Source organism: Neopelma chrysocephalum, unplaced genomic scaffold (genome assembly GCF_003984885.1).
Source record: "Neopelma chrysocephalum unplaced genomic scaffold, ASM398488v2 Primary Assembly neopelma1_24, whole genome shotgun sequence".
NCBI lineage: Eukaryota > Metazoa > Chordata > Aves > Passeriformes > Pipridae > Neopelma > Neopelma chrysocephalum.
This window is the reverse complement of record NW_020897693.1, coordinates 10,890,533-10,907,597: the sequence shown is the minus strand read 5'-3', so window position 1 is coordinate 10,907,597 and position 17,065 is coordinate 10,890,533. Positions and strand designations below refer to the sequence as shown.

The window sequence follows — 17,065 nt, the reverse complement described above, 5'->3', positions numbered from 1 at the left end:
TCCCTCCTTTTGAAGGTGAACATTTTTAATGACATTTCTTGTAAACAATGTGAGATTTGAAGTATGTAGCAGTGGTCTAGTCTTAGTAAAAAGAAAGGAAGTCTTGACTTTCTTCATCCATTCTAATAGAGCTTGATTTTATTTTTATTTTTTTTTATCAGGGATCTTGGAACTTCATTGTCCAACCTCTGTGTCCTGTGGATGGCTTGCTGTGGGCTCTCAGATTTAGATGGGATCTCTTCCTGCAGCTCTCTAAAAGTAAGTATACACGTCTTGCCAAATGACAATCTCAGAACTATCTTCAGTTGATACTCTTTGGTTGTAGTGTTTGTTCTCACCCTTTGTTTTTGTAGATGGCTTTGGTCTGATGCTTTGGATTGCATGTTTAAAAGATGCTACAATATAGCTTTTTTAAAATGAGGTGTAACAGTCAGGTTTGATCCTGAATACACCTAAAACATAGTGTTTGTTGCCATATTAGCCCCAGTTGTTTAGGGCAGCAATAGCCACACTTGAAAAATGTTCACTTCCTTGCTAATTTCATCCTGTAAAATTTCATATTTCAAGTATTAGAAAATAGTTTGCAAAGCTTGAGTGTTACTTGTGCAAGCCTGTGGTTTACATATTTATTCTGTTTACTTCTGCTGAGGAACTCTATATAGCCTATAACAATATCTCTGAGCTGAGCCAGCTGACCTGGCTAGACCACCTCGAGGTTTTGGACCTGGAAGGGAACAATATTGAGGACATCGACCAGATGCAGTACCTGAGACTTTGTTGCAAGCTAAGCCACCTGACAGTGGAGGGCAACCTTATTTGCCTGAAGCCAAACGCAGAATCTGCAGAGGTGAGGACTTGGTTTGCACATATTGTGTTAATTTTTTGTCAGTGCTTTTTAACTTTGATTTGGAAATGAGAAACATTTCTGCCTCTTTTTATTGTATCATTCTAAGTAATGGCATGGGATGTATTTCTCACCTTTCATTTCTGATTTTGTGGTCTCATGGGTGTGGTGTCCAAGATGACCACAAATTAAATACGAGAGTGCTAGTAAAGACTCAGGCCTGTTTTCCTAGCAATGTGTTCCTTCTTACCTGTGAGAACAGGACTAAACTAGGAATAAGCTGTTCACATCTGTCTTCTCACTGCTTGCAGTGCAAACAGGCATCTGAAAGGAAGACCAAGGAGAGCACAGACCCCAGCTGTGTGGATCCTTCTGAACTGTAGGGATCTTGCAGCAGGTTAGAAAGTAGGCAATATTTTTCTGACAAGATGTGCCAATCACAAGGTTTCAATTCACCCTGATCTCTGCTGGAAAGACAACACAGTTGAGCACACATGGTCCAGGAGGTTCCTGCAGAGCACTAATGACAACCTTTTGACACAGGTAGTGGAGGAGGCAGCAAGGAGGGGTGTGCAGCTCGACCTTGTACTGATAAACAAGGGAAGACTGGTTTGGGGATATGAAGGTTGGGGACAGCCTTGGCTGCAGTGACCATGAGATGATGGAGTACAGGATCCTGGGTGGAGGAAGCTGGACAGTGAATAGGATTACAACCCTTGACTTCAGGAGAGCTAACTTTGGCCCCTTCAAGGACTTATTTGGAAGAATCCCAGGGGTTAAGGATCTAGAAGATAGAGGGGTTCAAGAGAGCTGGTTAATAATCAAGCTTCACTTCCTCTAAGCTCAAGATTGGTGGATCCCTATGAGTAAGAAATCAAGCAAAGGGGCAGGAGGCCTGAATGGATGAGCATGGAGCATCTGGCAAAACTCAAAAGGAAGAAGGAAGTTTATGGAATGTGGAAAGTACAGGCCACTTGTAAGGAATACAGAAATATAGTATTTCAACTATATAGGAATATAGTATACAGGGATGTGATGAAGAAGGCTAAGTCCCACTTGAAATTAAATCTGACAAAGATTATCAAGGACAACAAGAAGGGCTTGTTCAATTACATCAGTAGCAAAAGGAAGATTAAGGAGACCTGGAGGTCCTGGTGAACAACAAGCTGTCCATGAGCCAGCACTGTGTCCTTGTGGCCAAGAAGGCCAATGGTATCATTGGGTGCATTAGGAAGAGCATTGCCAGCAGGTCAAGGGAGGTGATCCTGCCCCTCTACTCTGCCCTGCTGAGGCCTCACCTGGGGTGCTGTGTCCAGTTCTGGGCTTCCCAGCTCCAAAAGAGACAAGACACTACTGGAGAGGGTCCAGCGGAGGGCCAGGGAGATGGTTAGGGGACTGGAGTTCTTTGCTTATGAGGAAAGACTGAGAGAGCTGGGCCTGTTTAGCCTGGAGGAGGCTGAGAGGGGATCTTGTCAATGCATATGAACATCTCAAGGGCAGGTGTTAAGAGGAAGGGGCCAGACTCTTTTCACTTGTTCCCAGCGACAGGACAAGGGGCAACAGACACAAACTGAAACACAGGGAGTTCCATCTGAATATGAGGAAAAAACTTATTTACTCGGAATGTGACAGAGCGCTGGAACAGGCTGCCCAGAGGGGCTGTAGAGTTTCCTTCCCTGGAGATACTCAAAACCCACCTGGACATGATCCTGTAAAACCTGCCGTAGGTGAACCTGCTGTAGCAGAGGGGTTGGACTAGAAGATCTCCAGAATTCTCTTCCAACCCCCATTCCATGATTCTATGATTCTGTAATTGGATATCCATTTTTTGAGGCTTTTGCATTTCCTTTGGAGGTTCTCCAGTCCAAAAGCAAGTGCTTCAACGCCACTATGCTCAAAAGTTGAACCCTCAGAAAATGATGCTTGAAGTAACTATATTGTAGGAACTGCTTGTTGCCCTTTCCCCTGAAGTGTTAAAATCAAATTATCAAAAAGACCTTCATAAAAAGCTGAGAATACAAAATACAGTGGTTCACCTCTTACATATTGAAATGATTAAATAATTTCTGCTGAGGTATTTTGTTGAGGGCATGAGATCCTCTGTGTCACAAAGATGAGAACACAGTAATACATGATCTGATTTGGGTTTCAGGGCAGTCAACAAGCAAAGCAAAGCAAAGGAGATCTCATTCTACATGAACAGTCTCAGAGCTGTATTACTCTCTTCCACTTTCTCCTGCTTCATAAAAAAGTATTGCTGGGTTATTAAAAAAAACATCTTGGCATGTACTGAGAAGGGAACTGGAGGAAAATAAGAGTTTAAAACACTTGGCCACAAAAGACCGTTCCTCGTTTTGGTCACATAATTTCTAATGCATGTCATTGACTGTTTATGGCCAGTGCACCAACATACTGGCATCCAGGTCTTTTGGAAGGTTGGAGGCCTATGCACACACAGATGGAGCTATGTAATACACAGCACTCACTAATGATGGTGCAATTCCCTATGGCACCATAAAGAGCTGGTAATGCAGAGTTCAAAAACCAGAGCAGGAGTTGACACTGTGATCCCACTGTGCCATTTTCCATAGCTTCACTATGCATTTCAAAGTAATCATGCCCATGCTGTTTATTTGCCTAAAAGGTAAGGTTTGATATTTGTCCTGTACTTAGACTTGAAAACAGGTGCTAACAGTAAAGCTCAATCATGTAGTAGATGTGTATTTTTTAAATCTTGGTACTTTTTAGATGCATGAGTTAGTAGCATTTTTCAGATGTAATTGTTGGCTTGATCATATCACTCCGTAAAAGGGGCTATGGAAGGTAGCTCTTTAGCTATCATAATTTTCCTCTTTGGAATTCAAGAGAAAATGTTATATACTTGCCTTTCTGTTTTGAAATGGTGGAAGTATACTTAAGAGACCACACTTGTAACTACTTGTAATCAGAATAATTTCTCCATCAACATTCCTTCGTTATGGAAGATGCAATCATGAGAGGAAAAAAACATGTTCCCACAGTAAGAAAGCACTGCCTGCTAGTGATGGACAAAGCATGCCTACTTATTCTTTTTACTCCCATGAAGATAAATACAACTTCTGAAACTTCCTTATTATAGCTTCCTACCATGGAAATAGTGCAGTGTGTCCTAATGGCACAGAAAGTCTGATTCTACTCCGTTGTCATTCCTGCTCAATGCAAATGGTGATTTTGGAGGATGTAGTTTTCATTAAGTATCTTCAGTCCTTAAATGTACTTGTAATGAAGAAATGTCAGATTTCCTGTGGCTTGTTCAGGGGAGAAAATCAGTCCTTGGGATGCTGCTGCATGTTGTCACATAACGGGAGTGCAAAGAGAAGTCGTATGTGGTGGTGTGCCCTACTGCTCTTCTTCACACAGAATGGCTGTCTCTACTTCTGTGCAAACAGTTGCATTCAAATGCCAGGCAGAATTTGTTGAGGGAGTCTGCACAACTGTGTGTTTTACACTGAGTTGTAGCAGAGACAGACTGTAAGTTCACTCTAGTCTCCCACCCAGTGTCTGCATTGGGAAGCTGCTTTGCCCTCAGGTGGTTACAAAGTGGATCCAGCCCTTGGCTGCCAGGAGTTTCTCCATGGACTTTGTTGCTTTTGTGGTTTCGACTGATGTTTGCATTTCTTCAGGGTATAGAAAAGCCACTTGAAATATAGAAAAGACTAGATGTGGGCTTGCTTTGGTGTGCCCTAGATGGCTAGCTCTAATTTCTCAAGCTCCTTCTACAAGTCTTCTACTACAAGTCTGGCCCTTGCTACAGCTCTGTAAAAGCTCTCCTACTTATTTACTTGTAATCTACAGAATGGTCCAACTAAATTTACTGTTCTTTCTTCAGATGGCCTGTTTGCTCCCTGTAATTTGATTTTCAGATGAGCTCATCTTCCCCTGTTATCTAAACCAGGAGCAACCCTGATGATAAATTCTGCAGCCTCTGTTACAGTAATGTAACATGAACGTAACATGATTCTTCTCTCCAACAGGACATGGCTGGAAAGTGGCTTTAGCTGTGAATGGTTGAATCATTTTCTAAATTAGGATTAAAGGGCTTAGTTAGAGAAAATTAGTGTCTGCCTCTTAACAACAACAAACACGTTTTGTTTGGTGAGTTCCCTCTGCCAGCATCAGTGCTGCACCGTACAAAGAGAGAGAGCATCCAGCCTGTCAGGTCCCACAGAAACACTTGTTTGTGGCAACTCTGTATTGAATGAGGACTTTGTGGGGTTTTCTAATATGGCATGCAATGTCCCGAAAAGTGTAACATTTACCTGGGTTAAGCAGCTGATCTGTAGGTAGCTGTCAATTTTTATTTAGTAGTCCACTCTGCCTTTACAGTTTTTTTTAGTAGAAGAGATTGCAAGACCGTTGGCTGCTTTTTGTAATCCAAGACTGCTTTAACCAAACATATTCCCACTGCAAACCAGTACAGCCCAGTTAGCCCTGAGGTCTTTCTAAGTTTTCCCAAAGATGAAGGTGCCACAAGAAGGTTTCTTTCTACTGCTGGAATCCACCAAAACAGCCCAATTTGCACTGTGTTCTGAGCACAGATGTAATTGTTCTGGATTGGCCTTGCTGCTCAGGGGTCCCCCAGCTCTGAGCTCATGAATCATTTTATAACATGTCAGCTCCACCCACACATGCAGAGAGGGGCTACACCAGTGCTTTCCCTGTGGCTGTCACACTGAGTCCTCGTGCATCAGGAACAATCATGTTGTTTTTCCAGCACACAGAAAAGAAACCCAACTGCAGCCCATTTTAGTCTTCTGTGCACCTGCTGTTGGCATGCTACCTCTTGCAGAAAAAAAGATAGTTTGAAGTAAGCCTTTGCTTCTAGCAATGTGTAAAATCAGACACCAAACCCCCGAAGACTGCCCCAGAAAATCAGTGCAGTTCATTGACTGTAGATGATTTATGGTTGTGCCTAAAAACACGATCCATGAAAATGCTCTTTCTTTTCCCATCAGCTGGTGTGGCAACACTCATAATATGTTTTCAAGTCTTCCTGTCACCTGAGTATTGATGCAACATCCAGAGAATCACAAAAGCAGGGAGGCAGACTGGCTGAATGCTGAGGGTGTCCAGGCTTTCCATGGGCATCAGTGGCCTTCTATACTTTTGCAAATTATACATAATATAACAAAGACAAATGCCAAAGTCACCAGCGGGTAAAGAGCAAATGAGCCTTTGGTGAAGGCTAGGTCTTTGCACTGCTCAGGACATGTTCATGATCAACTCAAGTAGAAATTATGTGAGGAGAAAGCACATTGAAATGAAACTCCTGACTGTATTTGTATCTGTCAAATGAGGTGAATAGGTTTGCTTCATAGAAAACCTTTCAAGTTATATGGCAGTCATACAAATTGAAGAGTGCTGTGCTCCTGATGGAAGCCCACAGGCTGTTAAACTGACCACTTTCTCAATTTCTTCAGGAACCAGGTTATAATTACAGAGCAGAAGTAAAAAAACTTATTCCCCACTTGAAGTATTTGGACAAAATACCAGCAAGCCAGACTGTTCCCCTTCCTTCCAAGAAGATGTATGAAGATAGTCTAATCATCAAGGACTCCATCAAGGAAGGTGGTTTAGCTGGAGACATTTCGTGGTTAGGTATGACAGGTTTTCTACTGGGGTTCATTTTTCAGGTTATATGATATGAAGAAAGAAAGATGAAGAGCAAGCTGGCCTCTTCAAAACCAACATATAATTATAGTGAAGGGACAAAGGATGTTGTCTTCTTCACCTGGGAAGTAAGAAAGTTTTAATTCAGCAGATAACAGGGCAGATTTAAATGAAAGTTGTCCTAAGCTGGGTATCAAGATCAGGAAAATGCAGAAAACTTATAGAGCATCAAGCAAATCCCGCAGTAGCTGGGAACCTGTACTTAGGGTTCATTCTGCATGATGGGAAGAAGCAAAGCTTGGAAAGGAATGTTTCGATAACAGCTGTTCACATCCCTTTCCGTGGGAACAGTTAATCCCATGTAACATGTATGTAGTAGTATTTCTTATTCCAATTCAATAATAGGAAAGGGAATTCGGTCGTCATCCCTCAGTGGTAGCAACATCCCATCAGGATTGCATGGTCTCATAAGAGATCTGTTCTATTTTCTCTTCCACTGTGATTGAGTCCATTACATTCATTAGTAGAGAGTAAATGGTTTGAAAGTAAATCTGTTGTCCCCTTACTTACAGCCTTGGTAGTAGTTCAGATGTCCATGCTTTAAGTGTCATGCTACATGCACTTTACCACATACCATTAAATATTGCAAAGTATTTCCTATAACTGCTCCTGTTGCTTCCCATTAGTGTGGGCAATGCAGTTGGCTTCCCAGCCCCCCACCCCTCAATTGTGGTTTGCCTGCCAATTGTACTCCATTAAAAATTTAATCTGTTTTGGAATAAGTACATACATTTGTCATTTATTTAATCCCTATGGGTCCAAATCATTAGTTGTAATAGTAGTTATGGTAGGGAAAAAATCCATTAAAATCTGATCTCTCAGTGATCCTACTTTGGTAACATCACCTGTGGTTCAGAAAACTAGTTAACAAAGTTTGCTGACAGAAACAGTAGGGACAGAGCACAAAATTGTGATTTCATGTCATTTCCTCGTGTAACCAGACTTATATTCTTGCTGTCAGCTCTAAATGATGAGCTCATATGGTCAGGTTTAGACATTGCCATATTTTTTTCTTTCCTATGCCAATATTGACTTGGATACTTTTCACGTGCTGTGTATTTCACGAGTTTGTGTTAACAACTATGGCTGAGATACATTAAAGACTCAGCTCTTAAGGAAATGACCCTATTATTACAGAGCTGATGGCTCACTGTGGAGCTGGTAGATGCTCAACATTTTACAAAGGCATTATTCATCTAGGCACTGAAATGAAATTCACTCTTCTGTGGGTTATTGGCTGCATATGCTGTTCTTACAGCTGTGCTGTGCTCCCAGGACAGCCAGCGTTTGGGCAGGTAAGAGGACAAGGCTCCGAGTGCCTTTGCTAGCTTTTTTAATTCACACTGTCCTGTAGCATTACAAAAATGGAGTTTTCACCTTTCTTTCTGTCTCTGAGGCAGTACTGGAAAAACCTATCACTGCCATTCCCGTATTTCTGTAACTCCTGGTACACAGTTTGCCCTGATTGTCTAGTTGCTCTGGTAAGGTGGCCATAACCATCTGTGTTGTGCCAGGGCATTGAAGCAACATATTTTAAGACTGGGAGTTTAGGCTGTGCCTGTGGCAAGTCTGCAATGCTCCCCCATGGGCAAGTGAGCAGCAAATGAGGGGCAGCTTACACTTATCCTGGGCATGCGGGCAGAGGAAGTAGCAGAGCCCTGGATGCATCCAGATTCACCTGTGGGACAACCAGAGGTGGGTGGTGAGCACAGAGCAGTTCCTGACCCCAGTAGTCTGTTTCTGGTTCCCCAGAGCAGAAGAAGACTGGGAAGGGATATTACTTTGATTGGGCATCCCATATTCTGCCATCTGCAAATAACAGTTAGAAGGGCTTGTGTGCAGCACAGAAAATCCTCTTTCTCTAGGCTTGACCCATTCCAGCATGTTTCTTGTAGCTGCAATTACATATTTTTCTGTACCCTATAGCTTCAAATGTGCAACAGCCAATTATATTGGCTATGTACAGTGATGGTGTGGTTTGAAGCCTTACACAACTATGCTTTCACTAGTGAAATCTTTCTTTTAGATCCGTATCTTGAGGCAGTAGCAAGGCAGTCTGGATGTGGCCCAAGACCCCCAACAGCTTCCAGACCTGGAAATGCACAGTGGTCTGCTAATGTAGGGAGATTTAGCGATGCCCACCTCTTATATGGTAGCCGTCCTCTTCCAGATCCTGCTGTTTCTGATACACTGTTCTCAGAAGATGACTCCAGTGATTTGACACATGGTAATGTGTTTTTTAATCCTGTTCTTTCCCACACCTCCACCTCCTTATGAATGTTATTAGTACTGATGAAAGCCTGAGTGCTTTGAATACCACCCACCCATGTCACTGCTAGATCAGGTTCAGCATATGTTTTCTTCCAAGAAAGACTCACCTACTCTGTTGTAAGCTTTCCTTTATTTCCTCCAGCAGCAGAAGGTGAAAGTTGCCCACTCTTCAGCCCCTCACCCCCATGCATGTGCTGCTGTCCTTCCTGACAGCCCCATACTGCAGTGGTGCTCCCTTGCTGACATTTGCCTTTCATACCTCATCGAAGCTGTCCTGCTCAGCCCTGTAATATATCAGCCTAGCTGGGCTCGCTGAACTAAGAACTGCTACAGACTAACACCTGGGCGCATCCTGTTCAGTCGCAGGAATGTGGTCCAAGGGGGTCCTGTATAAAGGTGTGGTGATGCTCCTTCACTCCCCATTGGATCATGTGCTCAGGCTATGTGTTCTGCAGTCTCATACTGCAGCAGCATCGCTGCGGTCAATGAGCACTTTCTTTTGTGTTTACTGTGTTTGATCCCTTAGCAAGAGGAGTCAGTTCCTTAACTTCACATACCTGATCTACAGACTAGCCCAAAATACAAGTGTTCCACTGCTCTTCTTGCCCTGGTCCTCTGGAAGTACTACAAAGTCAGCAGCTCCTGGGGACAGCTGGATAGAGAGGAAGTTCACTTACGGTACAATATTTGGCACTTCCCAAGACATCCTTCCCTGGCTTCGGGAAGCAACTTGATGGTGCAACTCCACCGGCCCACAGAGTGCAGATTAGATAGGAAGATGTTATTTGTTTCCAGGCATTGCGGTCTGCTTCTCTCAGATGCCAGTCCCTCCTAAGTTCTTGCTATAGGTAGGACTCAGGATGATGAATGAGATGAAGCAATGCAGAGTCAATCAGCTGAGGGCACATTTGGAAAATGTTGACTGATTTCAAAGACTGCATCATTTGTTAACCAGTGGAGTAAAATGTTTTCTTTTTTCCTCTCTTTCCTAGGACTCAGTCAAGTTATATGTGGGAACCCCGCCAAGGCCCTTCGTGAAAGGAGGCAAAAACTAGGTGTAGGTTTCTCTTGTAGACTTCATATTCCTGCCTGGTGACACCCACAAATCCTGGGATAAACTGAATTCCCAATGTGGCTTGTGTCACCTCAGTCTCTTCTGTTGCCCAAAAGCCCCACAACATACTATTGCCCTTGAGGAGGACAGAGGGTCTCTTGCCATGATGTTGGATGTGCTCACATGCTAGCAGCAGTTAACCATCACCTGTAAAGGAACACGTGAAAATCACATACCAGCTGCTGGTGGCAGGTTTCTTTATCATCCTGCAGTGAGCAAAGTGCAAGACAGGATTACAAAATTTGATGGTATTTGTACAACAATTATTAAGCAAAAGACTTCAGTGGTTCTTTGATGTTGGCATAAATAGTCAGATTGCTAATTCTACAAGGTCGTTCCCATCGACTAAACAAATACAAAGCCAAAGTTTGTGCCTCTTGGCAGTGGGGTGGTAGCCTAGCCCTGCGGGTCAGCCTGCTCATTTCAGCAGTAGCTTAGTGAGAGGACACCCATGTATGTAAAGGGGTGCAGCCCGGCTCGTCACGTTTTGTGGGCCCTGAGGTTCAACACAGCACAGGCACGAGTGTAGGTTTAAACAGGCTGTGCTAAATCAGGGAGACAGCGTGCACAGGACACCTGCATCACTGCACTGTCAGCAGCCTGACTTAGTGCTGACAACAGATGTTAAAGAACTGCAGGAAAAAATATGTCCCACTCTTGTCTTTCTGCTGCCACTGCCTGAGCACTGAAAGCTTTTCTGAAACAAATTTCAACTTTTGAGTGAATTACTGTGTGTTATAAACTGGGATGTGGAATGGGACTATGGTCATATACTGAATGATGCAGTTTTTGTGGTACCAGTCTTAATATGTTTATTGGTATAGATGCTACAGGCTTATATGCCAGTGAAATGTAAATCAACAATTTTGTCACTGCCACCCTGGGTTCCTCAGGCTGTAACATCACGTGACTGTGGTGTGGGACTTCTTAAAACTGAAGAGTAAGAAAATGGTGAGGGATTATCTAAAAACTCAGAGGTAACTGGACTTTAATGCCTTCTAAAATCCACATCTAGAAACAGAGCTGGGGAATGTTCCCAAAGTTATCAAGATAACTTCTGTCATTTTCACAGCCACCTGCAGTGAGCCCTTTGAAACAGAGCAGTCTGAGGACAGAAAACCTTTATGGCTCTGGAGGAGGAAAAGATGTGCACCAGGAAGATGTGCCCTCTGAACTGAGAGTATGGAGAGAGCAGCAGAAGAGGTGAGACCGCGGGAGAGTTCCTGTCGTGCAATGAAATCGGCATTCATTTTCTCCTGCAAAAATAAAATAAGCGCTTTGGCCACCTGGTGGCGGTTTCGAGGGATAGTCTTGGCCTCCTGCCTTCCTGGCAATCCTTCCATCAGTCCTCCTGCCTCGAGCATCTGGTCGAGGAAGAAAAACCCTCTGACCTCTCTCTAGAGCAGACTGAAGTCCAGCATAGGCAGGGTGGGCTCACTTCCTTAGCCAGAGCAGGGAAATGACTTTTTATAACTGGTAAGCCATTCTTGGCCCTGACGGTGTCTACCTTCAGACAGTAGAAGAGCTGAAAGTTGTTGAGGTTTTCTTCAAGCAGCACATTGGCCTAACCAAATGAAAGGCTGAAAGACAAATAACATCATGCTGAGATTCCGCCATCTCACAGGCAGGTAATGGTTATTTTGGAAGTAAAAATGGGTTTATTTCTCTGAGCTTACTTTACTAGGAAGTATTTTAAATCTGCCCCACTTCACCTGATTGACTTTAGGACACTTTCAGATAATCAGACACAGGCATCTTAGATGGCTGATCCAATTAGAATTATTTATCATATCTCCTGAAAAGTGTGAAATAAGAGTGGATAACTAAGTCTACTGCCTAGGTGTTTGCCTGAGTGGCCATGCCAACTGCACTTGACTGGCTGCAATAACCCACTCAAAGGGCTAACTAAAGATGGGATACTTGATGTTGTCCAGGTGCCTGCAAACAGGTCAGCAAGAACAAGCCAGCCAAGCATCAAAGGTAATTCTTAGTCATGAGGAAGAGGGTGAAGACTGCAGCCTGACTGACAGCTCTGAAGATGAGTTGAGGAAGGCCTATGATGAGGACCTTGTTGAAAGGATTTCACTTGATTCTTCTTGCCACTCCAGTCTCTCCAAGTCTTCCTCAGGTACTGGACCAAAACCTCTGGGGAAGGGTTAGCATCGGGGTAGTAACACGGGCTACTGTTTGTAGATATGTGTATTGGTAACTGCAGTGTTTTATGAGATGTGGCTTCTGTGCTCTAGAGCAGTAATTTGGAAATACCATTGCAGAGCCAGACCCTAAATAATCCATTCCAGTTTTTAAGCAGGACATAGTGGCCAGCTGTGTTGACCATCAGCTGATATATTTCAGCATGGATCTGCAGAATTAAGAGGCTCAAAGGTGATCTTACACTAACTTAGCATCAAGTATAGAGGAAGGACATGCCTCTGTCTTTTACTTTGTGTCGTTAATTTATGACGGTGCTGGGTGAGTCTAAAATACTGTCATTCCAACTGAGCTATATTTGAACCCAGTTGGCATTGCTGTAAATAAAGACTGAGCTAATGATTAACGTTTAACTGGGCAACTGGGAATTCTGGAAAGATATGCAACTAAAGGGATCACAGAATCATGGAATATGCTGAGTTGGAAGGGACCCACAAGGATCATTGAATCCAACTCCTGGCCCTGCACAGGACCATTCCCAAGAGTCACACCAGGTACCTGAGAGTATTGTCCAAACACTTCTTGAACTCTGTCAGGCTTGGTGCTGTGACCACTTCCCTGAGGAGCCTGTTCCAGTGCCCAACCACCCGTTGGGTGAGGAACCTTTTTCTAATATCCAACCTAAACCTCTCCTGACACAACTTCAGGCCATTCCCTTGGGTCCTGTCTCTGGTCGCCGCAGAGAAGAGATCAGTGCCTGCCCCTCCTCTTCCCCTCACAAGGAAGTTGTAGACTGTAATGAGATCTTCCCTTGGTCTCAAGAGTTTAAAAACAAAACATGCTCTTCTACTCAGGAGCAAAGCCAAAGGCTTCTCTGAAAGTGCCTTTATATGAATGAACATTTGTTGAATATTGTCTTTAAGAATATCAGAAACGTTGATAACTGTTATTCCAAATACATATCAAATAGAGGACCTCACAAAATTACAACTTAAATCTTTTTCTATTGTTAATAGTAACTCTTTTTTCTGAATAAATAAAAGCACATGAGTTTTCGTTTTACATTTCTTTCAAGGGCAAAAATGGATCTATTAAAATTCAGAAAAATACAATATATTTGGGAAAAAAACCAGAAATATCATTAAACTATTCAAAGCCGGTGTGTGTATTAACAGTGATGTAAACAATATCTCCTTAACAACAACAGAAGCTGTTTGGAAAAATCTAAAGGATTCAGTGACCACGGAAGACTTGAGATTATGATCTCGTAGTCTCTTTAGATTTAATGTTATCTTTTTAGATTTTATGTTATTTCTTTAGATTGAGTATTATGGTCTCATCATCTTTGTAGATTGAGAAGCCAATGTCACAAACGTCTCACAATGTACCAGTGTCATGCCATATAGCACTAAGAAAGTGAATGGTTGGGCATAGATCTGACCGTTTTGTAACCAAATCTGCTGGGAGATGATGGAGTGGTTTGAAATCTGTTATTATCTAAGGTGGCAGGGGTGAATGACCCAGATCCCAAAACAAAAGCAGAAGTGTGTCCTACCCAATGTGAGTTTGTCACAGAAGAACTTGTTGCTGGAAGCAATCCTTCTGACCAGAAAAGGACAAGACATCTGAGTAAAGCCCCTCTTACGCAGTGTGTTTGCAGCATCAGATCCATATAAACTGCACTCTTTGGAAGGCACTGAATGTTATTTCAGGCTCTTGAGTCCGGCATACCAGTCTCTCAGTGTGTCTATACTTAAAAACAAATTTAAAAACCCTATGAAGTTTAGACATTTTAAAAGCATATAGTATGATGCAAACTGTTCAGTGAAAATTTTATACCAGCTTTATGTGGTTACCTAGCTAGTAAAATACATCCCCATCAATTAGGAGCTATCAAGCTGGACTTTCTGGGCCTGGGTTTGTTATGGCACATTTTTTAGATTATGTTCCTGCCCTGGACCCTGCACATTAGACACTTAGGTACAGTTGGTTCTTTTAATAGACAAGAGCAATTGGATCCCTGCTATATATAGAATGGTTGGTTCTTTCAGTAGACAAGAGCAATCAGATCCCTGCTATGTATAGAATGGTTTTAAGCATATATGCATGCTCGTTATATAAGTCAGCAACAAGTTTTTTCTTCTCTGTATGCTGCACCTGAAGATTACATGGGCTGAAATACAAACAGCCAAGTAGTAGCCCTGCATGTAGTGCAATATATTCCCTGGCAGTCAGGCACTTTCTGTAATTTTAAAGCTAATCTCAAAATTATGAGATTCTATGATCTCTGCACCAAATAAAAAAAAGTAGATCCACTCGTGTGATTATTCCTGTGCCTTGCACTTCAGATCGCTGGAAGGAGTCCTCAGGTATTTGAAACACGTCAGTGCAAACACTGACCAGGAATGATGCAGGTGTGATCCTGCCTGAGAACAGCAGGGCGAGTGAGCTGGTCTTTCTTGAGCTCTGCATGGCTTGTGAGCAGTTGTGGTGCTTGGCACATCACCAGCAGCACTGGCAGGGAGGCTGCCAAGGAACCCAAACCCCCGACTATCAGAGGAATCAGTTCGACAAGGCCAGCATCACTGTGTGCCCCAGGACACATCTGCCCACCCATCTCCATCACACAGCATCTCCAAAACGACTCACTGGGTTAGTCGTGCAGGAGTAAGATGAACTGGTAAGTCACTGTGCTTTTCACTCTGTTTCAGGTTCATCACAGACTCAGGAGGGTGCAGTGTTCTCCAACCCAAGCCCTTGTTTAATTCCATCCCCTCCAAAAAGCCCTTCACCTGCATCTTTAATGAGTGTTGCAGCAAGATCCTGGAAAACAAGAAACCACAGGATAAGATGCCTAAAAATACCCAGCCAAGAGGAGGACAGGCAGTGTACACAGCGATGCCAGTCAAGGGCTCATAAAGAAAATTCAACCCAGCCTCTGGACGAAGAACTTGGTTTCCTGAGCCTACACAAGATGCTGTCTGCCTCCGGATCCCAAGGGCAGCACCAGCCTGCTGGCTGCACCAGCCAGCAAAGGCCTATTCCAGGACCAACAGCTGTTGGATCAACAAGGATCAGGTATGTGCACTGCTGACAGCAATGCCTGCAATGTGTCTGAGGAAAACAGAAGGGACTTCATGGCAGGAAAAAGCAGACTTCTGTGTTGTCTACGGGGTCTACTCCCTGTTCTGTAAAGAGAATTCCTTTTATTTGTGCTGACATTTACCTTTGTCTGTCTAATGCTAAGTGAAACATTTTCTCATGTTCCTTATAGCTTGAGTGTTAGAAATTTTGTATTTTCTTGAATAATAGCCCAGAATTTTGCTGTGTTCTTATTGATCCACTCTCACATTCCCCACACAGAGCCAATGCTGTGTCTGTTGCACAGCTCTTGTTGTGTTATTTGTTCAAGACTCTCCTCAAGTAAACCCCAGGACAAGTTCCTGACATCCCACTAAGGTTTTTTTCCCTGACATGAATTCACGTTAGAATGAGCTCTGGAAAATAAAATAGGCATTAGAGAAGTGTCACATGCACCAAAACATTGTTATTTCTGAACCCACTTACTGTAAGATTAGCATCATGTTGCTTTTTGAAGAAATACAGCTGAGGACTTGTGACATGACAGCTTGATTTTCAGTTAACATAGTCATTATGGAGTCAGTATAGGCAGAGAACACATGCCTTATGTGGGAAGCTGGTGTTCCTTGTGCTTCTCCCAGGCCTGGCAGCTTTTGAATCAGTTTTCAGAGGTGGTGAGGAGCATGCAGATACCGAGATCCAGAGTGCAATCTTGCCACAGCATTTCTTTCTTTTCCTCAGGCCCATCATGGATGAGAGCCCTTCTGGAGAGATCAACCACCAGCATCCAGCTGTCTGCTCATCCACAAAAGCCTCAGAGAGGTTTAGGCCAACACATGCTTCTTGGCCCCTGACTGCCAGGGCTGTGCTGGAGCCACTGCCGGACAGTACCACTGCCACAACAACATCTCAGAACAGAAGTCCTCAGTCCTAGAAAATGCTCAGTTTTCAGCATGTGTTGGAGCCATGTACACAGAACAGTCATGAAGGATCAATGCTGTCTTTCAGCTTCTTCTGCAAGCTAAACACAGAGCTATGCAAGTAGAGCAATTCAAACAAATGACATGATTTGCCTCAATTCAGGATACAGATGGTCCAGAAATACTTTAAAGAGCAACCGCTGATCAACCAAGGAGCTAATGAACCTCTTATTACAGAAAAACATGGTTATTTTTGCAACTTTCGTGCACTAAAACAGAACAAATTCTATCGTATTTCCTCTCCACCACACCATGGCCTGCTCTGAGAGTCAAGCAGGGACACTGAACAAAGCAGAGCATGGAGCCTGCTGTTTGGGAGTGGGCTGAAGGAGCTGATGAGGCAGCAGCCATGCCATCTGCCTTTTGCAGTCATGGATGTTTAACATGTGAGGGCCAAAACCGAGGTCTTGAGAAGAAATGTTGACTGGAGCAGGTTCTAAGGGAGGGGTGCACTGCCTGAAGAAGAGCCCAGGAGGGCTGGATGGTTTCAGAGCTTATGCCCCCACAGGAGCTCACCCCATTCATAGGCATCAGAGGTCCTTATTAGATGCATTGCTATGGGAGCAAATGCTGAACAAGTGGCTTATCCCAATATTAGCATGTTTGTTTGCTCCATAGCTACCTGGAAGGACTTCTCTTACTTTAGACATTGCATTCCAAGATTTCTTTAGCAGAGTTGATCTCTGGCACTGGGTGTCAGAGCATCCCCTGCATGTGCCTTTCACCTCCATCCTACCTCTAGCTTTTTTAGACCAAATAGACTTTCCAATTTAGTATAACTGAATGATTTTAAGTGATGATGCAGCAAAGACAAGGCAGGTAAGTAAGGGAATAATCTCTTGTTTTTTCAATAGGGCATTTGCTTTATATTTGGGTGAGATTTAAAACATTTGTTTTAGTGGAACAGCAGACTGA

General features: G+C 43.3%; 1 protein-coding gene across 12 annotated transcripts in view; it reads left to right on the top strand.

The window, feature by feature from the left end:
- Positions 1 to 16,365, top strand: part of LRRC56 (leucine rich repeat containing 56) — an 80,812-nt gene extending 64,447 nt beyond the window's left edge. For 11 of the 12 annotated variants that reach the window (XM_027703372.1, XM_027703390.1, XM_027703398.1 and 8 more), the window contains 9 exons: positions 162 to 258; positions 650 to 847; positions 6,304 to 6,481; positions 8,580 to 8,780; positions 9,817 to 9,881; positions 11,011 to 11,141; positions 11,873 to 12,066; positions 14,801 to 15,167; positions 15,912 to 16,365. In XM_027703372.1, the coding sequence (XP_027559173.1) occupies positions 162 to 258; positions 650 to 847; positions 6,304 to 6,481; positions 8,580 to 8,780; positions 9,817 to 9,881; positions 11,011 to 11,141; positions 11,873 to 12,066; positions 14,801 to 15,167; positions 15,912 to 16,104 (1,624 nt within the window). In that variant the 3' untranslated portion in view covers positions 16,105 to 16,365. The remainder of the gene's footprint in view (positions 1 to 161; positions 259 to 649; positions 848 to 6,303; positions 6,482 to 8,579; positions 8,781 to 9,816; positions 9,882 to 11,010; positions 11,142 to 11,872; positions 12,067 to 14,800; positions 15,168 to 15,911) is intronic. The other variant, XM_027703433.1, reaches the window with a different exon arrangement.
- The last annotated feature ends 700 nt before the right edge of the window (positions 16,366 to 17,065 follow it).